Source organism: Dreissena polymorpha, chromosome 3, assembly GCF_020536995.1.
Source record: "Dreissena polymorpha isolate Duluth1 chromosome 3, UMN_Dpol_1.0, whole genome shotgun sequence".
Lineage (NCBI taxonomy): Eukaryota > Metazoa > Mollusca > Bivalvia > Myida > Dreissenidae > Dreissena > Dreissena polymorpha.
In genome coordinates this window covers 146,728,600-146,750,919 of record NC_068357.1, presented here as the reverse complement: position 1 = coordinate 146,750,919, position 22,320 = coordinate 146,728,600, and the positions used below count along the sequence as shown (strand labels likewise).

The 22,320-nt window shown below is 35.4% G+C and overlaps 1 protein-coding gene across 1 annotated transcript in view; it reads right to left on the bottom strand.

Annotated features, from left to right (window-relative positions):
* LOC127871852 (protein MEMO1-like) overlaps window positions 1-21,799 on the bottom strand; it is a 28,292-nt gene extending 6,493 nt beyond the window's left edge. The window contains exons 1-6 of the mRNA XM_052415108.1: window positions 21,632-21,799; window positions 14,947-15,028; window positions 13,996-14,064; window positions 11,677-11,789; window positions 9,937-10,048; window positions 4,026-4,168 (exon numbers count right to left, since the gene is read on the bottom strand). Of these exons, the coding sequence (XP_052271068.1) occupies window positions 4,026-4,168; window positions 9,937-10,048; window positions 11,677-11,789; window positions 13,996-14,064; window positions 14,947-15,028; window positions 21,632-21,704 (592 nt within the window). The 5' untranslated portion in view covers window positions 21,705-21,799. The remainder of the gene's footprint in view (window positions 1-4,025; window positions 4,169-9,936; window positions 10,049-11,676; window positions 11,790-13,995; window positions 14,065-14,946; window positions 15,029-21,631) is intronic.
* Window positions 21,800-22,320: the final 521 nt, after the last annotated feature.

The following is a 22,320-nucleotide window of genomic DNA, read 5'->3' as shown; positions in this document are numbered from 1 at the left end:
TTAGAACAAGTGTTTTGATTAGATTTAGATTAGATAATAAATGTGACCTCCAGAGTGTTAACAAGGTTTCAGTGTAGCCATATATGCATATGGAAAAATGCTACGCAGCCTGTTGGCAATTTTTTTCAATGGACAATTACCATATGCAAACTCATGAATATTGGACAATAAATGTGGACTCTAGTATGAAAAGGTAAATGTTGATAATGGACGACACACAACCGCAAGGGTGAAAGTTGAAAATTCTCAAAATACTTTAAATAAAATCTGGGGGCCTGTGGGCAGACAGGGCCCCCGGTGGGTCCAGGGCAAGTGCCCTGGCCAGGGGTCCGGAGGACCCCGGAAGCTCCTGCATTTTAGCTTATTTGGAACAAAGAAATCACTTCTCCTGAGCTTAAAAGACACCTGTATTTTTAAGTGATTCAAAACAGAAAAAGCAGCTAGTTTGGCTAGAAAATATCACAATCTATTTCTTTAAAATTGCATGTAGATAAAATGTGATAGGCAAAATCTTTAAGATAACACTAAACTTTCTAAACTATATACAAATATTTACAGTATAATATAAATCAATGAGCATGTTATAGCAGTACATTTTCTGTCTTGTATTTTTTAGTTACTTGTTTGTATATCTTATCTAGTTAATTTCTAATGATTTGATTACCACATCCGGTAATTTTTAACATGCGTAACGTCCCCGGTGTAAGACTTGAACACCTTTTTCCTTTTTGATTGGTACTTGATCGTTTTGAAACAGATATCACAATATGCGCTACCCGGAGTGTTTTAGTTTTTAAACCAATGATACAATCTCCCCATTTCTCTCCACGAGAGTCTCTTTCATGGAGCCATTTCCATCGGCACTTGTTTTTCCCACCACTTTCAAGTTCTTTTGTGTTGTACCCCGGAGGCAAATACATGATATGGTCATGTTATTTTGGTTTCGGAAGTACATTATGTAAAGTTATTTGACTTGTCCGCCATATTTGAGATTTGTTTAAGACCGTTTCTTAACGTTGATTTCCATTGGTTGACCGATTTACGTAAACCAATCAAAACGCTTTTTGGAAGATTTCCCGATTAACTTTGAGTTATTCCGTGTGGTAAACCATTTCATAGACAAAGGAATCGTACATTATCGGCAGATTTCGCCAGAATATTCTGATGAGGTGACGTCATGCTGCCTTCTGCACCCGCGGAGGGTCTTTTGGCTCATATCCGTACCTGATTCCTTTTGCGGGAGACATGTTGTTTCGGCTTGTAGCCGTTACTGTTTTGATGTTAAACTTCAGGTCTGGGGTTACCCCCCACCCCCATAAATATCTCCTCGGATTTATACGATTTGGAAAAACGACCTGTCTGAAGATCGAATTTACGGAAATCCGTAATATTACGGAAAACTTTCACCCATGCAACCGACAAAGGAAGATCAAACAAGACTATTGTCAAGCAATATAAGTCCCCTACCGGCTCCACCATTGTCAGAAATTCCACCATTGTCAGAATATTTTTGTTATTTGTTGCCACAATTTTTGATGTAGGAACAAAATGAAATGACGCGCATAATGTCCATATTGCCATCTATCCATGTTCCAAGTTTCATGAAAAAATATTAAGAACTTTTAAAGTAATCGCAGGATCCAGAATGTGACAGACAGACAGACTGACTGACAGACTGAGTGCAAACCATAAGTCCTCTCCGGTGAAACCAGTAGGGGACTAAAAAGCTTACCATGAGAACAATGAATGCTGTTCTCAGGTGAGCTAAAAATTGTTCCACAAATAAAAGTGCTTAAACAATAAAAGCTAAATTATCTACAAGAGGGCCTATAGGCCCAAAGTCGCTCACCTGAGATTCAAAGGAACTGACCTGTTCTGTGCAGCCCAAGATGTCATTAGAACAATATGTTCTTACCAACTTCTATGACTAGTGAACACCCTGGCAGCCACGTTTTTCAACAGACCAGAACTATTTTCATACACATCAAAGATATCATTTAAACAAATATACTGACAAAGTTTCATGAAGATTCATAAGTCCATATAAGGAAAAATGCCCCGCCCACTGGTGGCCATGTTTTTTAAGCAACTGGAACCACTTTCGAACTTGTTCAAAATAATATTGGGACAAATCTTCTGACAAAGTTTCATGATGATTGTACAATAAATATGGCTTCTAGAGTGTTAACAAGGTTTAACTATAGCTATATAAGGAAAAATGCCACGCCCCCTTGGCGGTCATGTTTTTCCACCAACCGGAACCATTTTCAAACTCATCCAAGATATCATTGGGACAAATCATCTGACCAAGTTTCATGATGATCGGACAATAAATGTGGCCTCACAAGTGTTAACAAGGTTTTACTAAAGCATGATATATAGTCATATTAGGAAAAATGCCCCGCCCCCTGGTGGCCATGTTTTTTAAGCAACCGAAACCATTTTTAAACTCATCCAAGATATCCTTACGATAAATCTTCTGACCAAGTTTCGTGAAGATTGGAAAATAAATGTGGACTCTAGAGTGTTAACAAGGTTTTACTATAGCCATATAAGGAAAAATGCCCCGCCCCCTGGCAGCCATGTTTTTCAACCAACCAGCATCATTTTTGAACTCGTCCAAGATATTATTGGGGTGAATCTTCTGACCAAGTTTCATGAAGATCCGACAATAAATGTGGCCTCTAGAGTGTTAACAAGATTTTAGTATAGCCACATATAGCCATATAAGGAAAAATGCCCCGCCCCTTGGCAGCCATGTGTTTCAAGCAAACGTAACCATTTTTGAACTCATCCAAGATATCATTGAGACCAATCTTCTGACCAAATTTCATGAAGATTGGACAATAATTGTTGCCTCTAGAGTGTTCACAAGGTTTTACTATAGCCATATAAAGCCATATAAAGAAAAATGCCCCGCCCCTTGGCAGCCATGTTTTTCAAGCAACTGTAACCATTTTCGAACTCATCCAAGATATCATTGAGACCAATCTTCCGACCAAATTTCATGAAGATTGGACAATAAATGTGACTTCTAGAGTCTTAACAAGGTTTTACTATAGTCATATAAGGAAAACTGCCCCGCCCCCCTGGCGGCCATGTTTTTTCACCGATCTGGACCATTTTCGAACTCGTCCGAGATATCAATAAAACCAATGTTTTGACCAACTTTCATGATGATTGGGCAAAAATTGTGACTTCTACAGTGTTCACAAGGTTTCTTTATAGCCATATATGGAATACTGCCATGCCCCCTGGTGGCAATGTTTTTCAACGGACCGGAACCATTTTTAAACTCAACCAACATATCATTTAGACAAACATTTTGACAAAGTTACATGAAGATTGGGCATCAAATGTGCCTTCTACAGTGTTCACCTTTTTGACCTAGTGACCTAGTTTTTGACCCAGCATGACCCAGTTTTGAACTCAGTTGAGGTATCAATGGGACAAATGTTCTGACCAAATTTCATGAAGATCAGACAATAAATGTGGACTCTAGAGTGTTCACAAAGCAAAATGTTGATGACAGACGACACACGACGCACGACGGACAACAGACAAAAAGTGATCACAAAAGCTCACCATGAGCAGGTTGTGCTCAGGTGTGATAATAAAAAAAATACTAATATTATTTGCGGATACGTTTTTGTTATTGCAATAAAAAATTGGTACACGTTTTCAGACCATTCAGGCTATCCCCCTGGAAACTTGATTAATAAGTATTGGAACTTCAAACCATTGTTATTATTTAACAAGAGGTGTTTGTCACAGACATGTGAACTTCATGCTGGACTGTGCTTAATAATCTTGGGCCATGATAAACAATCACACTCACATAACCGATAAAAAAATTAGATTTTACAAACAGATTATATTTTTATTTTAATTGAATGTTTTCCAAGCATGCAAATAGATTACTTAGCTGTATATTCTTATATCATTATAAGACCTTAAATGTTATGGCAACAATCTACTAAAAGACCTTGAAAGTGAAGAACAAAGTTTCTGCTCAATCTACCTACCCCAGTGGCAAAAATCTGATGAAATGACAAAAAAGTTGTCTGGATCTGCTAAGTATTTGGCGAAAATTGAGCCATAAAGGGCTTCCTTTTCCTGGTTTAAGGACCCAACCAATACTGGAACCACTGTGAAATGACCCCGCTTACTGAAATAAAATCAGTGAAAAACAGTAAACAATTCGCTACTGGATAATTATGACGTAACCTCAATTTTATAAAAATGCAAAATACTTATTTAGCAATGATAAAAGAACAAGCAACTCATCAAAAACTAAATTAATATAAATTCATACAAGGGATCACAATATGTTTTCTGTCATGACAAAAACCAAACAGTCCATACAATAAAATTCTCATTTCAAACAGGGCTCCCGCTGCCGTTCGCCAGATTCGCCAATGGCGAAAATTAAGCAAATTTGGAGAATAAAATAATCGTTTGGCGAAAACGTCTGGCGAACGATTTTTGTCAGGAAAAAATCATTCGCCGAACGTTTTTCGCCAAATGATTATTTTCCTGACAATTGCCATCCCAGATAGTCAACTCTTTCAGCTGTAGACTGTGCTTCAATACACTGTCATGTTATTGACCCGCAAAATTGATACGCAGTCTGCATTAACACCTATCAGAACCGGATATCGAGACAAAGGAAACTGACTGGTGTGAAAACAAAATATTGGTGTAACCGTTGATCTTATCGGCTTAAATAAACAATTACATCTGATTAAAGATTGCTGCCGATGTCAATCAATTGGAGTAAAAGCCGTTAGCGAATTATCAACTTTGTCACACAATGAACGTAGGTAAAGAAGTTGATAATTGATTTTAATTTCAAGAATCGCGACCATAGACAATAAGCGTCCTTTGGACTCTGACAAATCTAATGACCCGGTCTCAAAAAAATCAAATCTGATAATAGATCATTCAAAGATGTTTGGCTTTGGGAATTCATGTGGTTAGATTATAATGCAAAATCAAAAAAGATGTATTGCAAAATATGCATACAGTTTCAAAAATCAAATTCATTCACATCTGGATGTAGTATGTTGAAAAAAGACAACATTTCAAAACACGAAAAATCAAAAAGGTAATAAAAAAGAATGACAATCATTAAAATTAAAATGTATATACATGAACATTTTTATATTATTTATAATATATTAAAATAACATTAATAATTTATGTTCAAAATAAATATATATTGACAATTTTCAAAATGAGCTTTTTGTTTTGAAATTTAACATATTTGATTTTGTTTTTTTCTTTTACACTACTGTAGCCTATACTTACAACTGGCGGTTCCGAATGCTTTACTAAAACTTTGGCTACAAAAAAATCCATTTGGCTAGAATGTTGGCTACAAAAATTTTTGGGCCAGGGGGAGCCCTGTTCAAATACTACAATAGTAAAAGTTGACATTACCTGAAAAGTAAATTGGCATAAACACAAACATGAGGGCCTGGATAGCCCTAGATCACTCACCTAAGTAGTTTGGGAAGTTTCATGTTCAAGGCAATTATTTGAACAATTTTTGGACCACAATCTGATGTCAGAGACCAAATATCAAAGGTATGTGATATGTAATTTCATAGCAGTAAATTTTGCTACATGTACATGATTGAATATAAAACATTTCATCTAGCTTCCATGACCCATTGGACAGGGCCATTTTTACCCCAATGACATGATTTAATAAGACTTATGAGAATTAACAAGACTCAATATATATCACCCTTGAGACGTAACCATTTTTGACCCAACGAAAATCATACAATTTCAGAGATATCATTCCAACAAATGTTCGGACTAAGTTTCATGAAGATTGGACAATAAATGTGACTTCTAGAGTGTAAACAGAGTTTAACAATAGCTATATAAGGAAAACTGCCCCTCCCCCTGACGGCCATGTTTTTCAAGCAACCGGAACCATTTTCACACTTGTCCAAGATATTATTAGGGTACATGTTCTGATCAAGTTGAATGAAAATTGGACTAAAAATGTGTCTTCTCAGGTGTTAACAAGGTTTTACTTCAGCCATAAAAGGACACATGTCCCACCCGATGGTGGCTATGTTTTTGAACAGACCGGAACCATTTTGGAACTCATCCAAGATATCATTAAAACTAATGTTCTGACTTAGATGCATGAAGATTGGACAATAAAAGTGACCTCTAGAGTGTAAACAATATTTTTAACAAGAGGGCCTGAAAGGCCCAAAGCTGCTCAACTGAGATAACAAGCTATTATTGGGACAAATCTTCTGACAAAGTTTCATGAAGATCGGAAAATAAATGTGGCCTCTAGAGTGTTAACAAGATTTTACCATAGCCATATAAGGAAAAATGCCCCGCCCCTTGAAAGCCATGTTTTTCAAGCAAAGGTTACTATTTTCCAACTCATCCAAGTTATTATTGGGACAAATCTTCTGACCAAGTTTCATGAAGATCGAAAAATAAAGGTTGCCTCTAGAGTATTTACAAGGTTTTACTATATCCATATAAGGAAAAATGCCCCGCCCCCTTGGCAGCCATGTTTTTCAACCAACCGGCATCATTTTCAAACTCTTCCAAGATATTATTGCGATGAATCTTCTGACCAAGTTTCATGAAGAATGGACAATAAATGTGGCCTCTAGAGTGTTAACAAGATTTTACTATATTACTATAGCCATATAAGGCAAAATGCTCCGCCCCTTGGCAGCCATGTTTTTCAAGCAAAGGTTACCATTTGTGAACTCATCTAAGATATCATTGGGAAAAATCTTCTGAGCAAGTTTTATGAAAATCGGAAAATAAATGTGGACTCTAGAGTGTTAACAAGGTTTTACTATAGCCATATAAGGAAAAATGCCCTGCCCTTTGGCAGCCATGTTTTTCAAGCAAACGTAACCATTTTCGAACTTAACCGTCATATCCAGAAAACACATGTTCTGACCAAATTTTATGAAGATTGGACCAAAAATGTGACTTCTAGAGTGTTCACATGTTTTCACTGTATACATATTGAGAATAATTCTCCCGCCCACTGGCGGCCATGTTTTTTTCACCAATCTGGACCATTTTCGAGCTCGTCTGAGATATCAATGAAACCAATGTTTCCACCAAATTTCATGATGATTGGGCAAAAATTGTGACTTCTAAAGTGTTCACAAGGTTTCTCTATAGCCATATAAGGAAAACTGCCCCGCCCCCTGGCGGCCATGTTTTTCAATGGACCGGAACCATTTTTGAACTCAACCAACATATCATTTAAACAAACATTTTGACAACGTCACATAAAGATTTGGCATCAAATGTGACTTCTACAGTGTTCACAAGTTTTTTTCTTGTTTTTGACCTAGTGACCGAGTTTTTGACCCAGCATGACCCAGTTTCAAACTCAGTCGAGGTATCAATGGGACAAATGTTCTGACCAAGTTTCATGAAGATCGGACAATAAATGTGGCCTCTAGAGTGTTCACAAGGCAAAATGTTGACGACGGTCTACTGACGACGGACACATGTTCTGACCACGTTTCATTATAAAGATTGGACAATAAATGTTTCCTCTAGATTGTTTACAAGGTAAATATTGACGACACACATCAGACAAAAGGGGATCAAAAAAGCTCACCATGAGCACACTGTGCTAAAATGTGTGACATCTAAAGCGTCAACGTTTTACTTTAGCCATATAAGGAAAAATGCCCTACCCCCTGGTGGCAATGTTTTTCAGCCAACCAGAACCATTTTTTATCTCCTCCAAGATATCATTCAGGCACAAGTTCCGGTCAAGTTTCATGAAAATTGGACTAAAATGTGATTAATCAAGTGTTAAAAAGGTTTTACTACAGCCATATCAGGAAAAAAGGCCCTGCCCCTCTGGGGGCAATGTTTTTTAACAGACTTGAACCATTTTCAAACTCATCCATTATATCATTAGAATTAATGTTGTGACTTTCTTTCATGAAGATTGGACAATTGGAAAACTGCCATTCCCCTTTGCAACCATGTTTTTCAACCAACCAGACCCATTTTCGAACTTGTCCAAGATATGATTGGGACACGTGGTCTGACCAAGTTTCATAAAGATTGGACTATAAATGTTAACAAGGTAAATGTTGATGACGCATGACAGACGACAGACAAAGGCGATCACAAAAGCTCACCAAGAGCATGTTGCGCTCAGGACAATTTAATACACCAAATATTAACCCAATGACCCTTGCCTTTTTTAAGTTAATTTCTTTATAAATCTTCATAAATCATAATCAGTGGGGCATGACCCGCTTTTACTCCAGGGGCATAATTGAACAACTTAGTAAAGCTTCAATACATGTTACATACCAAATATTTAACCCATGACCATTACGATTTCAGATAAAACCACTACTTGTGAACAGTGTGAAATTATTTGAACAAACTTAGAGAAGCACAAAAAATATTAAACCCTTGACCCAGGCGATTTCAGTGCTTTTTAAGATCATTTAATATGTAAGTCTATAGGACCAATGTGGGAGTGGCCAGTTTTGATCCCAATGGCATGATTTGACCACCCTTAGTAGAGGCTGCAAGATGGTATTACAGAGCAGCTGACAATATGATATAACACAGCAAATACTAAGCTCCTGACCCTTTTGGTTTTAGAGGATAACAAGAAATGTGTTTGTCAGAAACACAATGCCCACTATTGCGCCACTTTGAATTATAATTTCAATATATCATTTGGCAGGTTTAAAAATTATCTCCCTTTAAAGCTTATTACTTCCCTTGGATTGTATTATTTTGATTTTTGACCTTGAAGGATATCCTTGACCATTCACCACTCAAAATGTGCAGCTTCATGAGATACACATGCATGCCAAATATCAAGTTGCTATCTTCACTATTGCAAAAGTTATCGCAAAACTTTAACCAAGGTTAAAGTTTTGGGACAGAATGACAGATAGACAGGCCAAAAACAATATGCCTCTGATCATTCGATCCGGGGGCATAATGAAAAAGACAGCAATAATTGAGTTTTGCACTCAAGTTCAGATACACTAACAGTTGAAGACTTAAAGAGGTGATCTAGTTTTAACACACTTGACCAAAATGCAAACATATCTTGCCCATATTAAAAATTGGCCTAGATATAGTCATTATAAACATTCTAACCAAGTTTGTGGAACAAACGTTGCCTCTAGAATCGTAACATTGTTTTTCTAAGAATTGACCTGATGATCTAGTTTCGAAACTCACATGAACCAGATTCGAACTTTACCTAGATATTGTCTAAATAAACATTCTGACACAGTTTCATCAAGATTGGGTCATAAATATTGCCTCTAGAGTGTTAATAAGGTTTCTCTATGATATGGCCTAATGGCCATGTTTTTGGAAGCACCTCATCCAGATTCATAAAATTTATGTTTTCCATAAATGTTGTCACTAGAGACGTGACATTCTTTTTTAGGATTTGCCCTGGTGACTGTTTTTGAAGGTACATAACCTAGGTTCTAACTTGGCTAAGACATTGTCCAGAGAAACAGTCTACCATAGTTTCATCAAGTTTCATCATGATAAGGTGAAACTACGGCCTCTAGAGTGAGTGGTGATGAGATACAAGTTGACGAGGCACACGGAACCAACGCCTGACAAAGGGTGATAACAATAGATCACATCATGCTCAGGTGAGCTAAAAATAGCAACATTCAAGTGAATATGTCAGACACATGTGGATCACTGCACTTGAAAATTGAGTCTAGTACATCTTCACTTCATTGTGATGAAGTATTTTAAATTCAAATTTAGTTACTTGAGAAATGTAGAAGAAGTTTTATGCAGAAAGTCTCTAAACAGACAGACTGAACATGCAATCAACACGGTTACAACTTAACATCCATTTACAATTTTCATTTCCGAGGCTAAAACTTTGTGTGTGTGCATATTCCCTACCTCTCCATTGCTTTAGCGATATATGGCAGCTGCATCTCAATACTGTGTTCATCCTCGTCTGTTGATATACTCATGGTCTCGAATGGGCCACTTGCATACAACTCCTCATTCACTGAAATCAAGAAACACATATTGAAGATTTTTTTTTAAGAGAGAATGTTTGTAAAACTTCTATAACCCTGACTTGCAATAATGTGACCAGTATGTGCAATTGTTAACCCTTTCCCACTTAGAAGCAAAGTGAAAATGGCTATGTACAAACAGCATAAAACCAGAACAGCCTGCGAGTAACTCGCAGTCTGTTCAGGCTTTATGCTGTTTGCTGCTCATCAGTATCTAAGGTTTGGAGATGAAGCCTTAAAAACTTGAATCTGGTAAAAAAAAGTCTTAAATTAAATTTAATTTTCTAAGGGACTACAAATGCGTGAAAATACGTATCTTCATTTAAGTGGTACAGGGTTGAGTCTGAAAATACGTATCTACATGTAAGTGGTAAAGGGTCGAGTCTGAAAATACGTATCTACATGTAAGTGGTAAAGTGTTGAGTCTGAAAATACGTATCTACATGTAAGTGGTAAAGGGTTGAGTCTGAAAATACATATCTACATGTAAGTGGTAAAGGTTTGAGTCTGAAAATACGTATCTACATGTAAGTGGTAAAGGGTTGAGTCTGAAAACACATATCAACATGTAAGTGGTAAAGGGTTGAGTCTGAAAATACGTATCTACATGTAAGTGGTAAAGGGTTGAGTCTGAAAATACGTATCTACATGTAAGTGGTAAAGGGTTGAGTCTGATAATACGTATCTACATGTAAGTGGTAAAGGGTTGTATCTACATGTAAGTGGTAAAGGTTTGAGTCTGAAATGTATATACTATTGTATGCGTACATGCACACATTTGGAGGAAATTGAAGTTGACAGCCTGTCAAAAAAGATTTATTGTTTAAGGCATTAAAGCAGGCCAAACAACAATATTTACGAAATTAAGGGAATAACAAGAGAAAAAAGCAGGAACCACATTCAAGATAGATTGTCAAAGTTGCCAATGAGAAAATTGCTTTAAGGCGTTTCTATTTTTAGATATGTCGACCATATTGTACAGTGAAGCCAATCAGTAAGTACATGTTTGAGGACCTTCCAATGACGATTTATTTATATTTCCCTGAAGATTAACCCAGAATGCCCATCCGGCCACCAACTCAACATGTGTTTGCTAAACTATAAGCCAACATTTTTTGTTGACAAATCCAGCTTAAAATACATGTATGGAATGACTGGACTCAGTATAGAGTATTTACAGTATTCAAACTGAGAATTGTGTCTGTATAGTTTTAGAAACAAGAATCAATATTTCATCTGTTTTAAAGTTATCTGTTTTTAAATATTGTATGTACACATTTCACATTTCCAGTCACTGCAACATTGACATTTGATCTCAAATCAATAGTTTACTTCCTTTCCTCCAAAGAACCCAGCATACCAAATAAATGATCCCAGGTCAAAGCATTATCTCTGTATAATAAAGAAACATCTGTCCAACGGGTGTAAAGTAATATACAACCACTTCTTTAAAGAAGGGCATAAAGTCACACCAAGTTCACACATTTTATTTTGGTAAATAATAATAATAATGGTGCAGTAAACACAACACTCTACTTGCTCTCAATTTAATTACTTTTCACACTAAGAAATGTCACCTTCATGCAACACCAACCTCCAGCAAAATGGAAGCACCTACTTTTTGAGTCAACGTTCAGATCATAGAAAGGTGTTCTGTACTTCTCTGTTCCAGTCAGAGCACACCCTGACAGTCGCACGTGGTGGGAGGGACCAAGGATGAAAACACGCTTTCTGCAAAAGTCAAGTACAAAATGTTTATGGGCCGTGCTCTGTGAAAAGGGGGTTTAATGAATGTGCGTATAGTCGTCAGTCCGCACAGGCTAATCAGGGACGATGCTTTCTGCTTTTATTATATTTTTCGTTTAAAGAAAGACTCTTCTTAGCAAAAATCCAGTAAAGGCGGAAAGTGTCATCTCTGATTAGCCTGTGCAGACGACACTAAACGCACATGCATTAAGCCCCCTTTCAACACAGCCAGGTTCATATTGATATATTTCCAGAGATTCCCAGTTCTTGGTTCTTAAATTAATAATATACATGTACATATGACTGCAATTTTCTATGCACTATTTATATTGATAACCACAAGTGCTTGTCATTTGAATGAAATTTACACAATCTAAGAACTGTACACTACCATGGGGCGTAATAATATTTTCATTGCCAGGTTTTTTTTTGGACCCATTTTATAGCCAAAATTCGGCTATGTTCCCAATCCCAAAAAGTATACTTTTTTCTCAAAATGTGGCAAAAAATACCCAATTTCCAAAAAAAAAAAAAAATTTTTTTGAAAGAAGTGTTTTATCTCATTTTTAATTCAATAATATGTAACAAAGTATATATGATTTTGTTCTTTTAATTTGAATGATTATAAAGAGTTATATCAAATTGAGTATTCCCCTAATCAGAAAAAAGGCTTATTAATTTATTTTCACATTTTCATGAAAGCCATGGGCTATCTTCCCAAAAAGTGGGAAAAAAACCCTGATTGCACAGTTTTGCAGCCAATGCAGAGACAGAAAGTATTGGTAAACAAAATACCCAAAACAGTTCAAGGATTTTTTCTTGATTTTGGGAAAGGGCGGCCTTCCATTTAAGGGAAAATAGTATCAAATATCTACAAATGGGAAAGAATGATCAAAAGTAAACTTGACATTCGGGGAAAATTGCATCCTTTTAAAGAAATTATCTTCGGGAAGCGGGCTTTTCTTTGGAGAAGGGGAATATATTAGCAGTAAGTAAAATTTTCATCCCGATGGTTTCTCAAAACATTCTGACAGACATTTCTTTATGATTCTAAAAAGGTAAATTAGAGATTTTAATTTATTTTAATTTTATCACATTTTAAAATTTCACCCCTTCTTTTAAAAAGTTATGATCAGGGGTTTTTTTTAGAGAAAGGGGAAGACGCTGGACGCTGGGTGAAAGGGGAAAAAAGAGTGCGAAAGAGACATATTAGGGGAAAAAATAAAAACTGTTCATTTCAATGTCTATAACTCATCAAAAGAGGCTTGTCTCCGTCCTTTTTGTTCTTAAACACATTTAACACGTATTTAAGTCAAAGTCCTTAATTAAGTTGCAGGTGTAGATCTAATTATGGGAAATGTTTTCAACTATATTTCTGTACTGGGGCCGGGAGGACGATGTCAATTTTGTGATTTCAATTTCATGATGAATGGGTTGACGATCTTGATCTGCTACAGTATTGGAAGGGAAAGGAGCAGCAGCTGCCGATTGTCTACTTTCACTTTCACAATGTTCGATGTTGATTACCTCAGAATCCTGATGGGTTATAACGGTTTTCGATGATTCTTTCTTAAAAAATGCCTCGATGCGTTCAGTATCTTCCAATTCCGAATGTTTTATTTTGTTTGTGTAAGAACGCCAATTGTGAGACATTTTTTTCTGTTTTCACGTTTATATCTTGGCTTGCACATAGCCCGGATGAAAATTCGACTGGTTTCTGGTAATTTATTGACGAAACACCCTTCTCGCGCAAGACCGGTATCCAGTTAAATAGTCACATAATTATTACGATAAGTTGCCCAGTTTACATAACGTTATTTAAGAGCTATATTTAGAATAACTGGGATTCCCAGATTTTTTGTGTTCGTCTGGAGAGAGAGAGAAAGATCGTTGTACATGGTGCAAATTGGATAATTGTTGAATGCCCAAAGGAAAAATAAACATTTCTTTGAGAGAAAATATTATATTTTGGTGAAAAATGATATTTTTGGTGGGGAAATTGTATTTTGAGGGGAAAAATTCTGGTAGGGGAAGACGCCGAATATCGGCGTCACTTTCTTAGTAAAAAAAACCCTGATGATGTTCGACTCTTCATTTAAATCATATATGAGACATAAGGGATATAAAATCTTACAAACAGTCTTGGTATGTGAGCCTACAGGTTAGATAATGACAGTTTACTTAGCCTTACATGCGAGCAGGGTCCATCTGACGATACGCATGTGCCCCACAGGCACCACAGTAGTAGTAACCAGCATGACTGAAAAACAGTACAGTTTGTATTGAATAATAGCAAGATTTCATGTCTATATACTACAATGCTGTATATATATTAACCCTTTACCACTTAGATATGTATTTGAACGCATCTGTAGTACCTTAGAAAGTTAAATTCAATTAAAGACCTTGCGTACTAGATTCAAGTTTTAAAGGCTTCATTTCCAACACTTAGATACTGATGAGCAGCAAACAGCATAAAACCAGTACAGACTGGGAGTTACTTGCAGGCTGTTCTGGTTTTATGCTATTTGCACATAGCCATTTTCACTTTGCTTCTAAGTGGGAAAGGGTTAAAACAGCAAGATTTCATTTTTATATTCCACAATGCTGTACACATATTATTTTGTTAAAAAAATCCTTAACCAGGACTCCCTTTGGGTTAAACTTTTCTGTAGCCAAATTTTCCTAGTTATGCCTGAATTCTTATTATTTTGGTTATTTGATAGGTGTTTATGCAGAAAAACTTGTAGCCAAATGGAAATTTCATGAGCCAAATTTTCTTTTTTGTAGCCATTGGCAAATTTGATGAATGGCAGCACAAGCTCTGCCTTAACAATTTACCTTGCGAGGATTTGCAATTACTGGAATCTTTAAAAAAAAATAATTCTTTGGTTATAACGGTTATGAATTGTTTACTTAATATGTGTTCATTGAGTCCATTTTGAGCTAAAATAAGCTCTTGTTTATGTGCTTCAATTATCAATATTAACCTATAAAGTCTTAGAATCAAAGGTTTGTTTTAAAAAAGACCAACATTTCTCACAAACTGACAATAAGAAAAATTGCGTTATGATTACGCATAACAGTTGTCAATATCTGTCTAAGTAACTGAAATCGCAAATTCAGCAGTAATCCTACATACGGTGCAATGAGTGCCCTAACAGGGGCAGCAACTTTGGAACAGTCTGCCAACCAGCCACTCAACTGTCTGTCCAATTCATTGGCTGCAACATAAATATTTAAACTGTGATAATGCTAGCATACATGCCAAATGAAGCCTATGTTGTCACACAAGTATAGGTGGGCGATTATTTTTGCAGGCAGGAAACAGACACAAATATGTCAGACTTCACCATCCTTTAAATTTTGTTTACATTTCATGTGAAACAAGACATATGAACTGACACTTTTGGGGTTTCAAAATAGAATGCAATTGGATAACTGAATAATGCCAATCTATCTGTGGATACTTAAACATGTTGGACTCCTAGACACATATGTTAATACAATTAACCTACAATTTGTTTTAATGGTATCAATTATTACCGTACCATCAATATACAAAGGCACCCCCACCCACCCACAAACACAACACGAGAAATGAAATACCTACCCATCAACAAAATACCAGAAATGCACTCCCTACCCATCAACAAAATACCAGAAATGCACTCCCTACCCATCAACAAAATCCCAGAAATGCAATCCCTACCCATCAACAAAATACCTGCACAACAACCTACATGTACATCTCACACAAATTACACACAATGTGACAGCTGCTTATGTTGCCAATACTACGTTTTTTAATGTGTCTTTCTTCAACAAATGCCACCTTTAATGCAGTGATCTGTGTATACAAAATGTTTTTAAAGGTTTGAAAGTAAATGCTTTCTTTCGTGTGTTTATCTGTGTATACAAAATGTGTCTTTAGGTTGGATACTATTAAGCCAAGTAGAAAAACATTAAACCAGAGTAATCAGACAAATTATATCAACAGATCTTTAAACAATTCTGTAACTTGTATTGTAAACACTTTGTTCAGTGTGAAAGAACTATTTAGTTCAGTTGTTTAGAGCATCCCATCTAAAACTGATAGTGAGATTTAATGCCATTCCAAAATATAATTTATTTGGTGTTGGAACCAAATTCATGACATAAAAAGAGGAGCAAACAAGAAATCAAAGTATTCAGAAGAAAACTTTATAAACTTTATGAATCTTTTCACATATTATGAAACTTTCTATAAAGATATTTAAGCATAGAATGTTGTCTGTGCATAGAAATGTTGGATAATAATTCATATTAATAATTAAAAGGTCATTTAGTATATTGATTATTGGTAATTTAGTAGGCCAGCAATTGAGACAAAAATATTGCATAATGTCTCCTGACTTCTTTATGATTATTTGTACATATAGCTTCAAATAAACACCAATTTGGATAAATAAAGGAATATCCTAGGAAAGGCTCATGTGGAAAGGTCACATTTAAAAAAGGAAATGTGACAAGTTAAATTCTCATAAATTTCATGAATTTCTTCAAATATAGTAACCTGTAGGTAGATAGTGCATAATTGTATACACCTGTAGGTAGATAGTGCATAATTGTATACTGTCATTTTCACAACATTTCATCAAAAGTACAAATGAACTTTATCTTTATTTTAAGAGTTGTTAACATCAAAACATTTTTTTAAACAGCTGAGCTGCCAATAAATAAGGTAAATTAAACAGTTCAATCAGAAAGTTTCTGCCTTAAATCACAATGATGTAATGTTGATAAAAGTCGTGTTTATAGCTGAATGTCTGACTAACTCTGAGCTTAATGTTTGTAAGTTATAACATTACATATTAGAGCAGAACATATTTACATAATATTTATTATATGCAAGGTTAAAGATCACCATTGATCAATTGGCTTAGTCAGTTAACTATGGAATGTGTTTATATTAATCTCAAGGCTCAAGTTAAGCCCTTGCACATTTGAAAAATGCGAGTAAAAAATAGTTTTGCGAGTCATTTTTCTTACTGCTTGCAAAAATATCCAAGTAAATTTTTTATCTTAACTAAAACAATCTACATGTAAATTATGCACCTCAAACAATCATATAAACATTAGGGCCTGAAAAGCCCAAAGTCGCTCTCCTTAGATAATAGATACAAAGAAACTGACCTGTTCTGTGCAGCCCAATATAATTATATATCATTAGTAAAAATGGTCTGACCAAGTTTCATGAAGATTAAACTATAAATGTAACTTTTTGAGTCCTAGTAAGGTTTTACTAAAGCCATATAAGTATAAGGATAACTTTCCTGCCTCTGGCAGCCATGCAGTGTCTATTCTAGAAATCAAAAAGGAGGGGGTAAACCCCCCCTCCCTGATTTCCAAAAATATGGGGGGCTTTTTGGGAAACAGGATGGCAATTATCAAATCCCATTTTCTACATTTTACTTTTAATGTTTTATTTGTTAAACATTTCTTAAACATTATTACATACTGTCAGGTCAGTGAAAAACTATAGTAACCACCGTTGAATATAACAGCACTTTCCATAGTTTTGAACTTACTTAACTAATGAACAAAAAAATGTTTCAGGGGTTTTTCAGCACTGTCTGCGCTTCCGGGAAACGGAGGCATTCCCAAAGCAAACGGACCCGTTCACAATCGAATTTTGATTGCATTTTTCCCAATTCCAAAAAGTAAAATCTTCCAAAATCATAAAAAGCAAACATAATTTTTATCGAAAGAGTGACTTCCCTTCATTTGCGACGTAATAAAGCCTTTAGTGACACAGATTTTTTGGTGTATTTGCCGGATGCACTTACTCTCAGCGATGACGTTTGAACTGTTCCTCATTATACAAGAGTATATAGAGCCACACAATACACATTCTATACCATATCTGTAGACGCTTATTTTCAATCATGGCTTCGCACAATAGTAAATATTACATTAAAAAAACACAAAAAATAGACGCTAAAGGATGTGTAAAGATATCGATGTTTTCGAAACGCTCAGAATCTTCCGAAATTACTGCCGCGAGTAACCCTGAACAGACAGGCTCGGACGATAAGCAGCAAAATGTAACAGCAACAGAAGTAATGCCAGGGCCATCAATCACAAAATCGGCAACTGAATGCTCAGAGCCTTGTAAGAAAGTTGTAGTTCAATCGTCATTTAATACATTAAAGTATGAAATGAAATACCCATGGCTCTATTTTAGCTCGGCCAAAAATGTTGCTGTAACTTGTGTTTGGGCAGTGTTTGTTTTGCATGTGTTTATATAAAGAAAATTGTTAAACCACAGACTTATTTAAGCATGATTAATTCAAATTTTTTCCCCAAAATGAGCCATTTCACGAAACAAAAATTCCCAAAATGGGCAATTTTGTTGATAAAAAATTCCCAATTTGGTCAGACTCCTTTTCCCAAAGTAGGCAGAAAAAACCCCTGTGTTTTCCCATGGTATTTTTGTACCATGAACATGTAAATAAAAACCATTTACTGATTTGCATGTGTTTCACAATATCCAGTGCTCAGTGCTACAAAATTGTGATACATGAATCCATATATCCACACTTTCCATGCGGTTTTCGTGACGTTGTACATGCAGCATGATTTTCGTGCGCTTTTAATGGAGACAAAGGATCAACACCAATTATGCCTCAGTCACAAATAATCCGGTTGCCGGCCGATGTGTCCGATCTCCAGGCATCCGGAAGACTGGACACGTCGGAGCCGTCCGCCGTTCGATGAGTGACAAAGTTTAAAACCTAAGTCACAAATAGACACCGATCACGCTACTTTAATAATGTTAAACACAATTAACCATTAGCTATGTGTATTCCTTCATATAAGTAGGTTTCTTAATTTCTTGTTATTTTAACTTGTAATGTTGGCAGATAACATTTAAGAAGATCTTCGTACTTATCCTCCACCACCGTGAGCCACTGAAATTTTTTTTGCCAACTTTCAACAGTTGTTTTATTAGCGTTTTAGTGGTTCCTTTTTGATTTGAAATCAGAGGAAACAAGAGATGTGTTCATCAGAAACACAATGCCCCTTTTTGCGCCGCTTTGAAAAAAAACATTTTTTTTTTTACCTATGACCTTGAAGGATGACATTGACCTTCCACCACTCAAAGTGTGCAGCATCATGAGAAAGCTGCTTTGAAAAAACAATCCTTTTGACCTGTGACCTTGAAGGATGACCTTCAAAAAAAATATTGAAAAAGTTATGGCCAATGTTGAAGTTTTCGGATGGACAGACGCCATATATTTGACATTTGACCTTGAAGGATGACCTTGACCTTTACCTTTCACCACTCAAAATGTTCAGCTTCATGAGATACACATGCATGCGAAATATCAAGTTGCTATCTTAAATAGTGAAAAATTTATGGCCAATGTTAAAGTTTTAGGATGGACGGACAGACGCCATATATTAGACATTTGACCTTGAAGGATGACCTTGACCATCACCTTTCACCACTTAAATGCAGCTCCGTGAGATGCACATGCATGCCAAATATCAAGTTTCTATCTTCAATAATGCAAAAGTTATGGCCATATTAAAGTGTTTTTTTCGGACGGACGGACAGACATACACACATACTGACATACACACATACTGACATACACACATACTGACATACACACATATTGACTGATGGACAGTTCAACTGCTATATGCCACCATACCAGGGGCATAATAAAAATATTCAGTATTGGCAGTACAATTTTATTACTCGATACAATTTTTGCCGTACACAAAGAATCAATTTTACTTTGAGAAGTAATTGTGTTGGCTTGGAAGAATCCATGCTGACCACTTCATGTAATTTAATAAACACATAAGCGCTTGACTGTCTGTTAAAAAATCAATACTAAATTAACGATGCGTCTAGATGATAAAGAGTATACATACCGACTGTCTTACTATTTCTACAATCCAGCTCTAATTTTTACGATAACCAGTTTCATATTTTGACTAAAGACAATCAGCTGTTTATAATTTTGTTTACGATGTAGTACGCAGAGAATTTACAGCATTAGCGCAAGTCCAGATTGGTTTGCTTAAATATACGCACGGAAATGATAAATTGAGCGTATCTTGATATCCAATGCGTTTATTACGCTGATACGCAGCTTATCTAGAACGCTGAATAAGTGTGGACTCTATGGAGAGTTAACAAAGTTTAACTATAGCCATATAAGGGAAAAATGCCTGCCCTTAGGCGGCCATGTTTTTCACATCCAAAGATATCATTAGAACAAATGCTTTGACCAAGTTTCATGAAGATTGGACTATAAATGTGACTTTAAGTGTGTTAACAAGCTTTTACTATAGCCATAAGGAAAAATGCTGCCACACCCCCATCCAGCCCCGATGACCATGTTTATCAACCAACCGGAACCAGTGTTAACAAGGTTTTACTAAAGCCATACATGTATTTAGCCAAATAAGGAAATATGCCCCGCCCCCTGGTGGCCATGTTTTTAAGCAACTGTAACCATTTTTTTAACTGGTCTAAGATATCATTGAGAAAAATGGTCTGACCAAGTTTCATGATGATCGGACAATAAATGTGGCCTCCATAGTTGTTGTCGTTGAAATCTGTATTAATGTTTATATTATATATTATTAGTTTGTTATTTTTCATAAAATGCATATCGCGGGCTTAGCGCAAAACGGTTGTAACTGACTTTTTGTAAACTTTTCAGTATTAATTTTTTTTAATATTTTATTAATTTTACTTAGTTATAAAAAATTAATTTGCATAAATGTAGGTATTTTACATTTATTTAAAGTTCACACAATATACTTCTATTGGCATTATTGTAATCGGAGATATTTGACAAAAATCAAGATACGACTGTTTTGCGCTTAAAATCTTGTAATGTTTGATTTTATTTTTTATGCAAAAAGGTCGTATCTGAAACTCAGATCAGTTTTTTCTATTCATATGTCTTAATGTGAAGACTTTTATAAAGAACACTTGAAGTATGTGTTTATTAAAGTAGTTTTTTTTAATGATGGAGGAAAATACTAAATTTTATATTTATTTGAATTTAAGTTGGATTACATGGGGGACATGATATGTATTGCATTGTGCTAGTTTTATAATCAATAAAGCCAGAATTTTTTTATAAAATGATTTTCGGATTTTTTTTCTTAAAGTGTCGGGTAGGAGGACGGAAAAAAAAAAAGAAAAAAAGATATGCACTCACTTAAAAGATGTTATAGTACGAATTTCTTTTTAGTAAGCAACCGCAGTGATTTGTTTTAAACATGTTGATTTGCTAAATGATTATAATCAGACTGTAGGTCTTGATTTGCAGTTTTTAAATCAGTTTGAATTTTAAAAATAACTTAATTGGTTCAAATGTTATGCAGTTTTTTCACTTGTCCAAAATTAACTTTATGGTGATTTTTTTTGCTGAGCATTTTAATCGTAGTACCTGTGTGTTTTTCATGCGTGGAACAAAATAACTTTTTTTGCTTTCATTTGAATTTATTTTTTTGTTTTAATTGTCTCATTATGATTTTCTGATTATCTGTTGTCAATTAAATTGAGTCGGTGACGTGATGTTTTGGTCCTTTGAATCCAAGTCCAGTCCCAAGTGTTTTTTTAATTCCATAGGACCGATTATTCTTTGGACTATAAATATTTTGGGGAATGTATGGGTTTACTGTTAAAAAAATCGATTATGACAAATCATTTACATTTTGAGCTATTCCCTGAGTAAGCAACGGACTATTTTGAAACATCCCCCAGCATTATAAACAAAGGCGATTAGATTCTTAAATCAAGCTCAACCTACCATCATCTGAATACCAGCTTCCGGAATGAGAGGCTTTTCTGACCGGTGCTGAGCCCATCTTGTTTTTCAGCATGTCTACAAGAAATAACAGAAATGTAGATTCGATTCGCCCAGAATTTGTAATAAATTCTAAAGGAAGTTATTAATGCGCATGCGTATAATCTAATGGGTTGTTGTCGAAAATATTTAAGGCGTTCGTGCGCGAAGCGACTTATAAAATCAAGGTGATATCAAGGAATTAAGACTGTAATCAACAACAAAAAAAAAATACGTCTGTTGCTGTCTTTAAGAATTTGTATTTGAGTCCGATTTTTCCGTCCAGCACTTTTTGGTTACATCATAAATAGCCTGATGTCCAAAATTTTGTGAATTTTAAGCTAGTGTGTTAACCACAAAATTTTATTTCAGTGCTGAGTTTGTGCAAAGTCCTACAATTTAATTAATTGAAAAAAAAATATGTTAGGGCATTTTGCAAAAACACACAATTTATATTGGTTTAAAGTCAATGATATAACAGATTGGACACCACTTAGCAATCATGATTTGTATACAAAATCTTACTATATTCTCGTTGAAATAAACGGCATTGATTCGTCATCACGGCGTTTCGACCTCATCCTTGTTCCTATCAAAACATTTGTAGACGCTACCAGGTTTGTGTGTTAATACCAGGTATGTATATTACACAT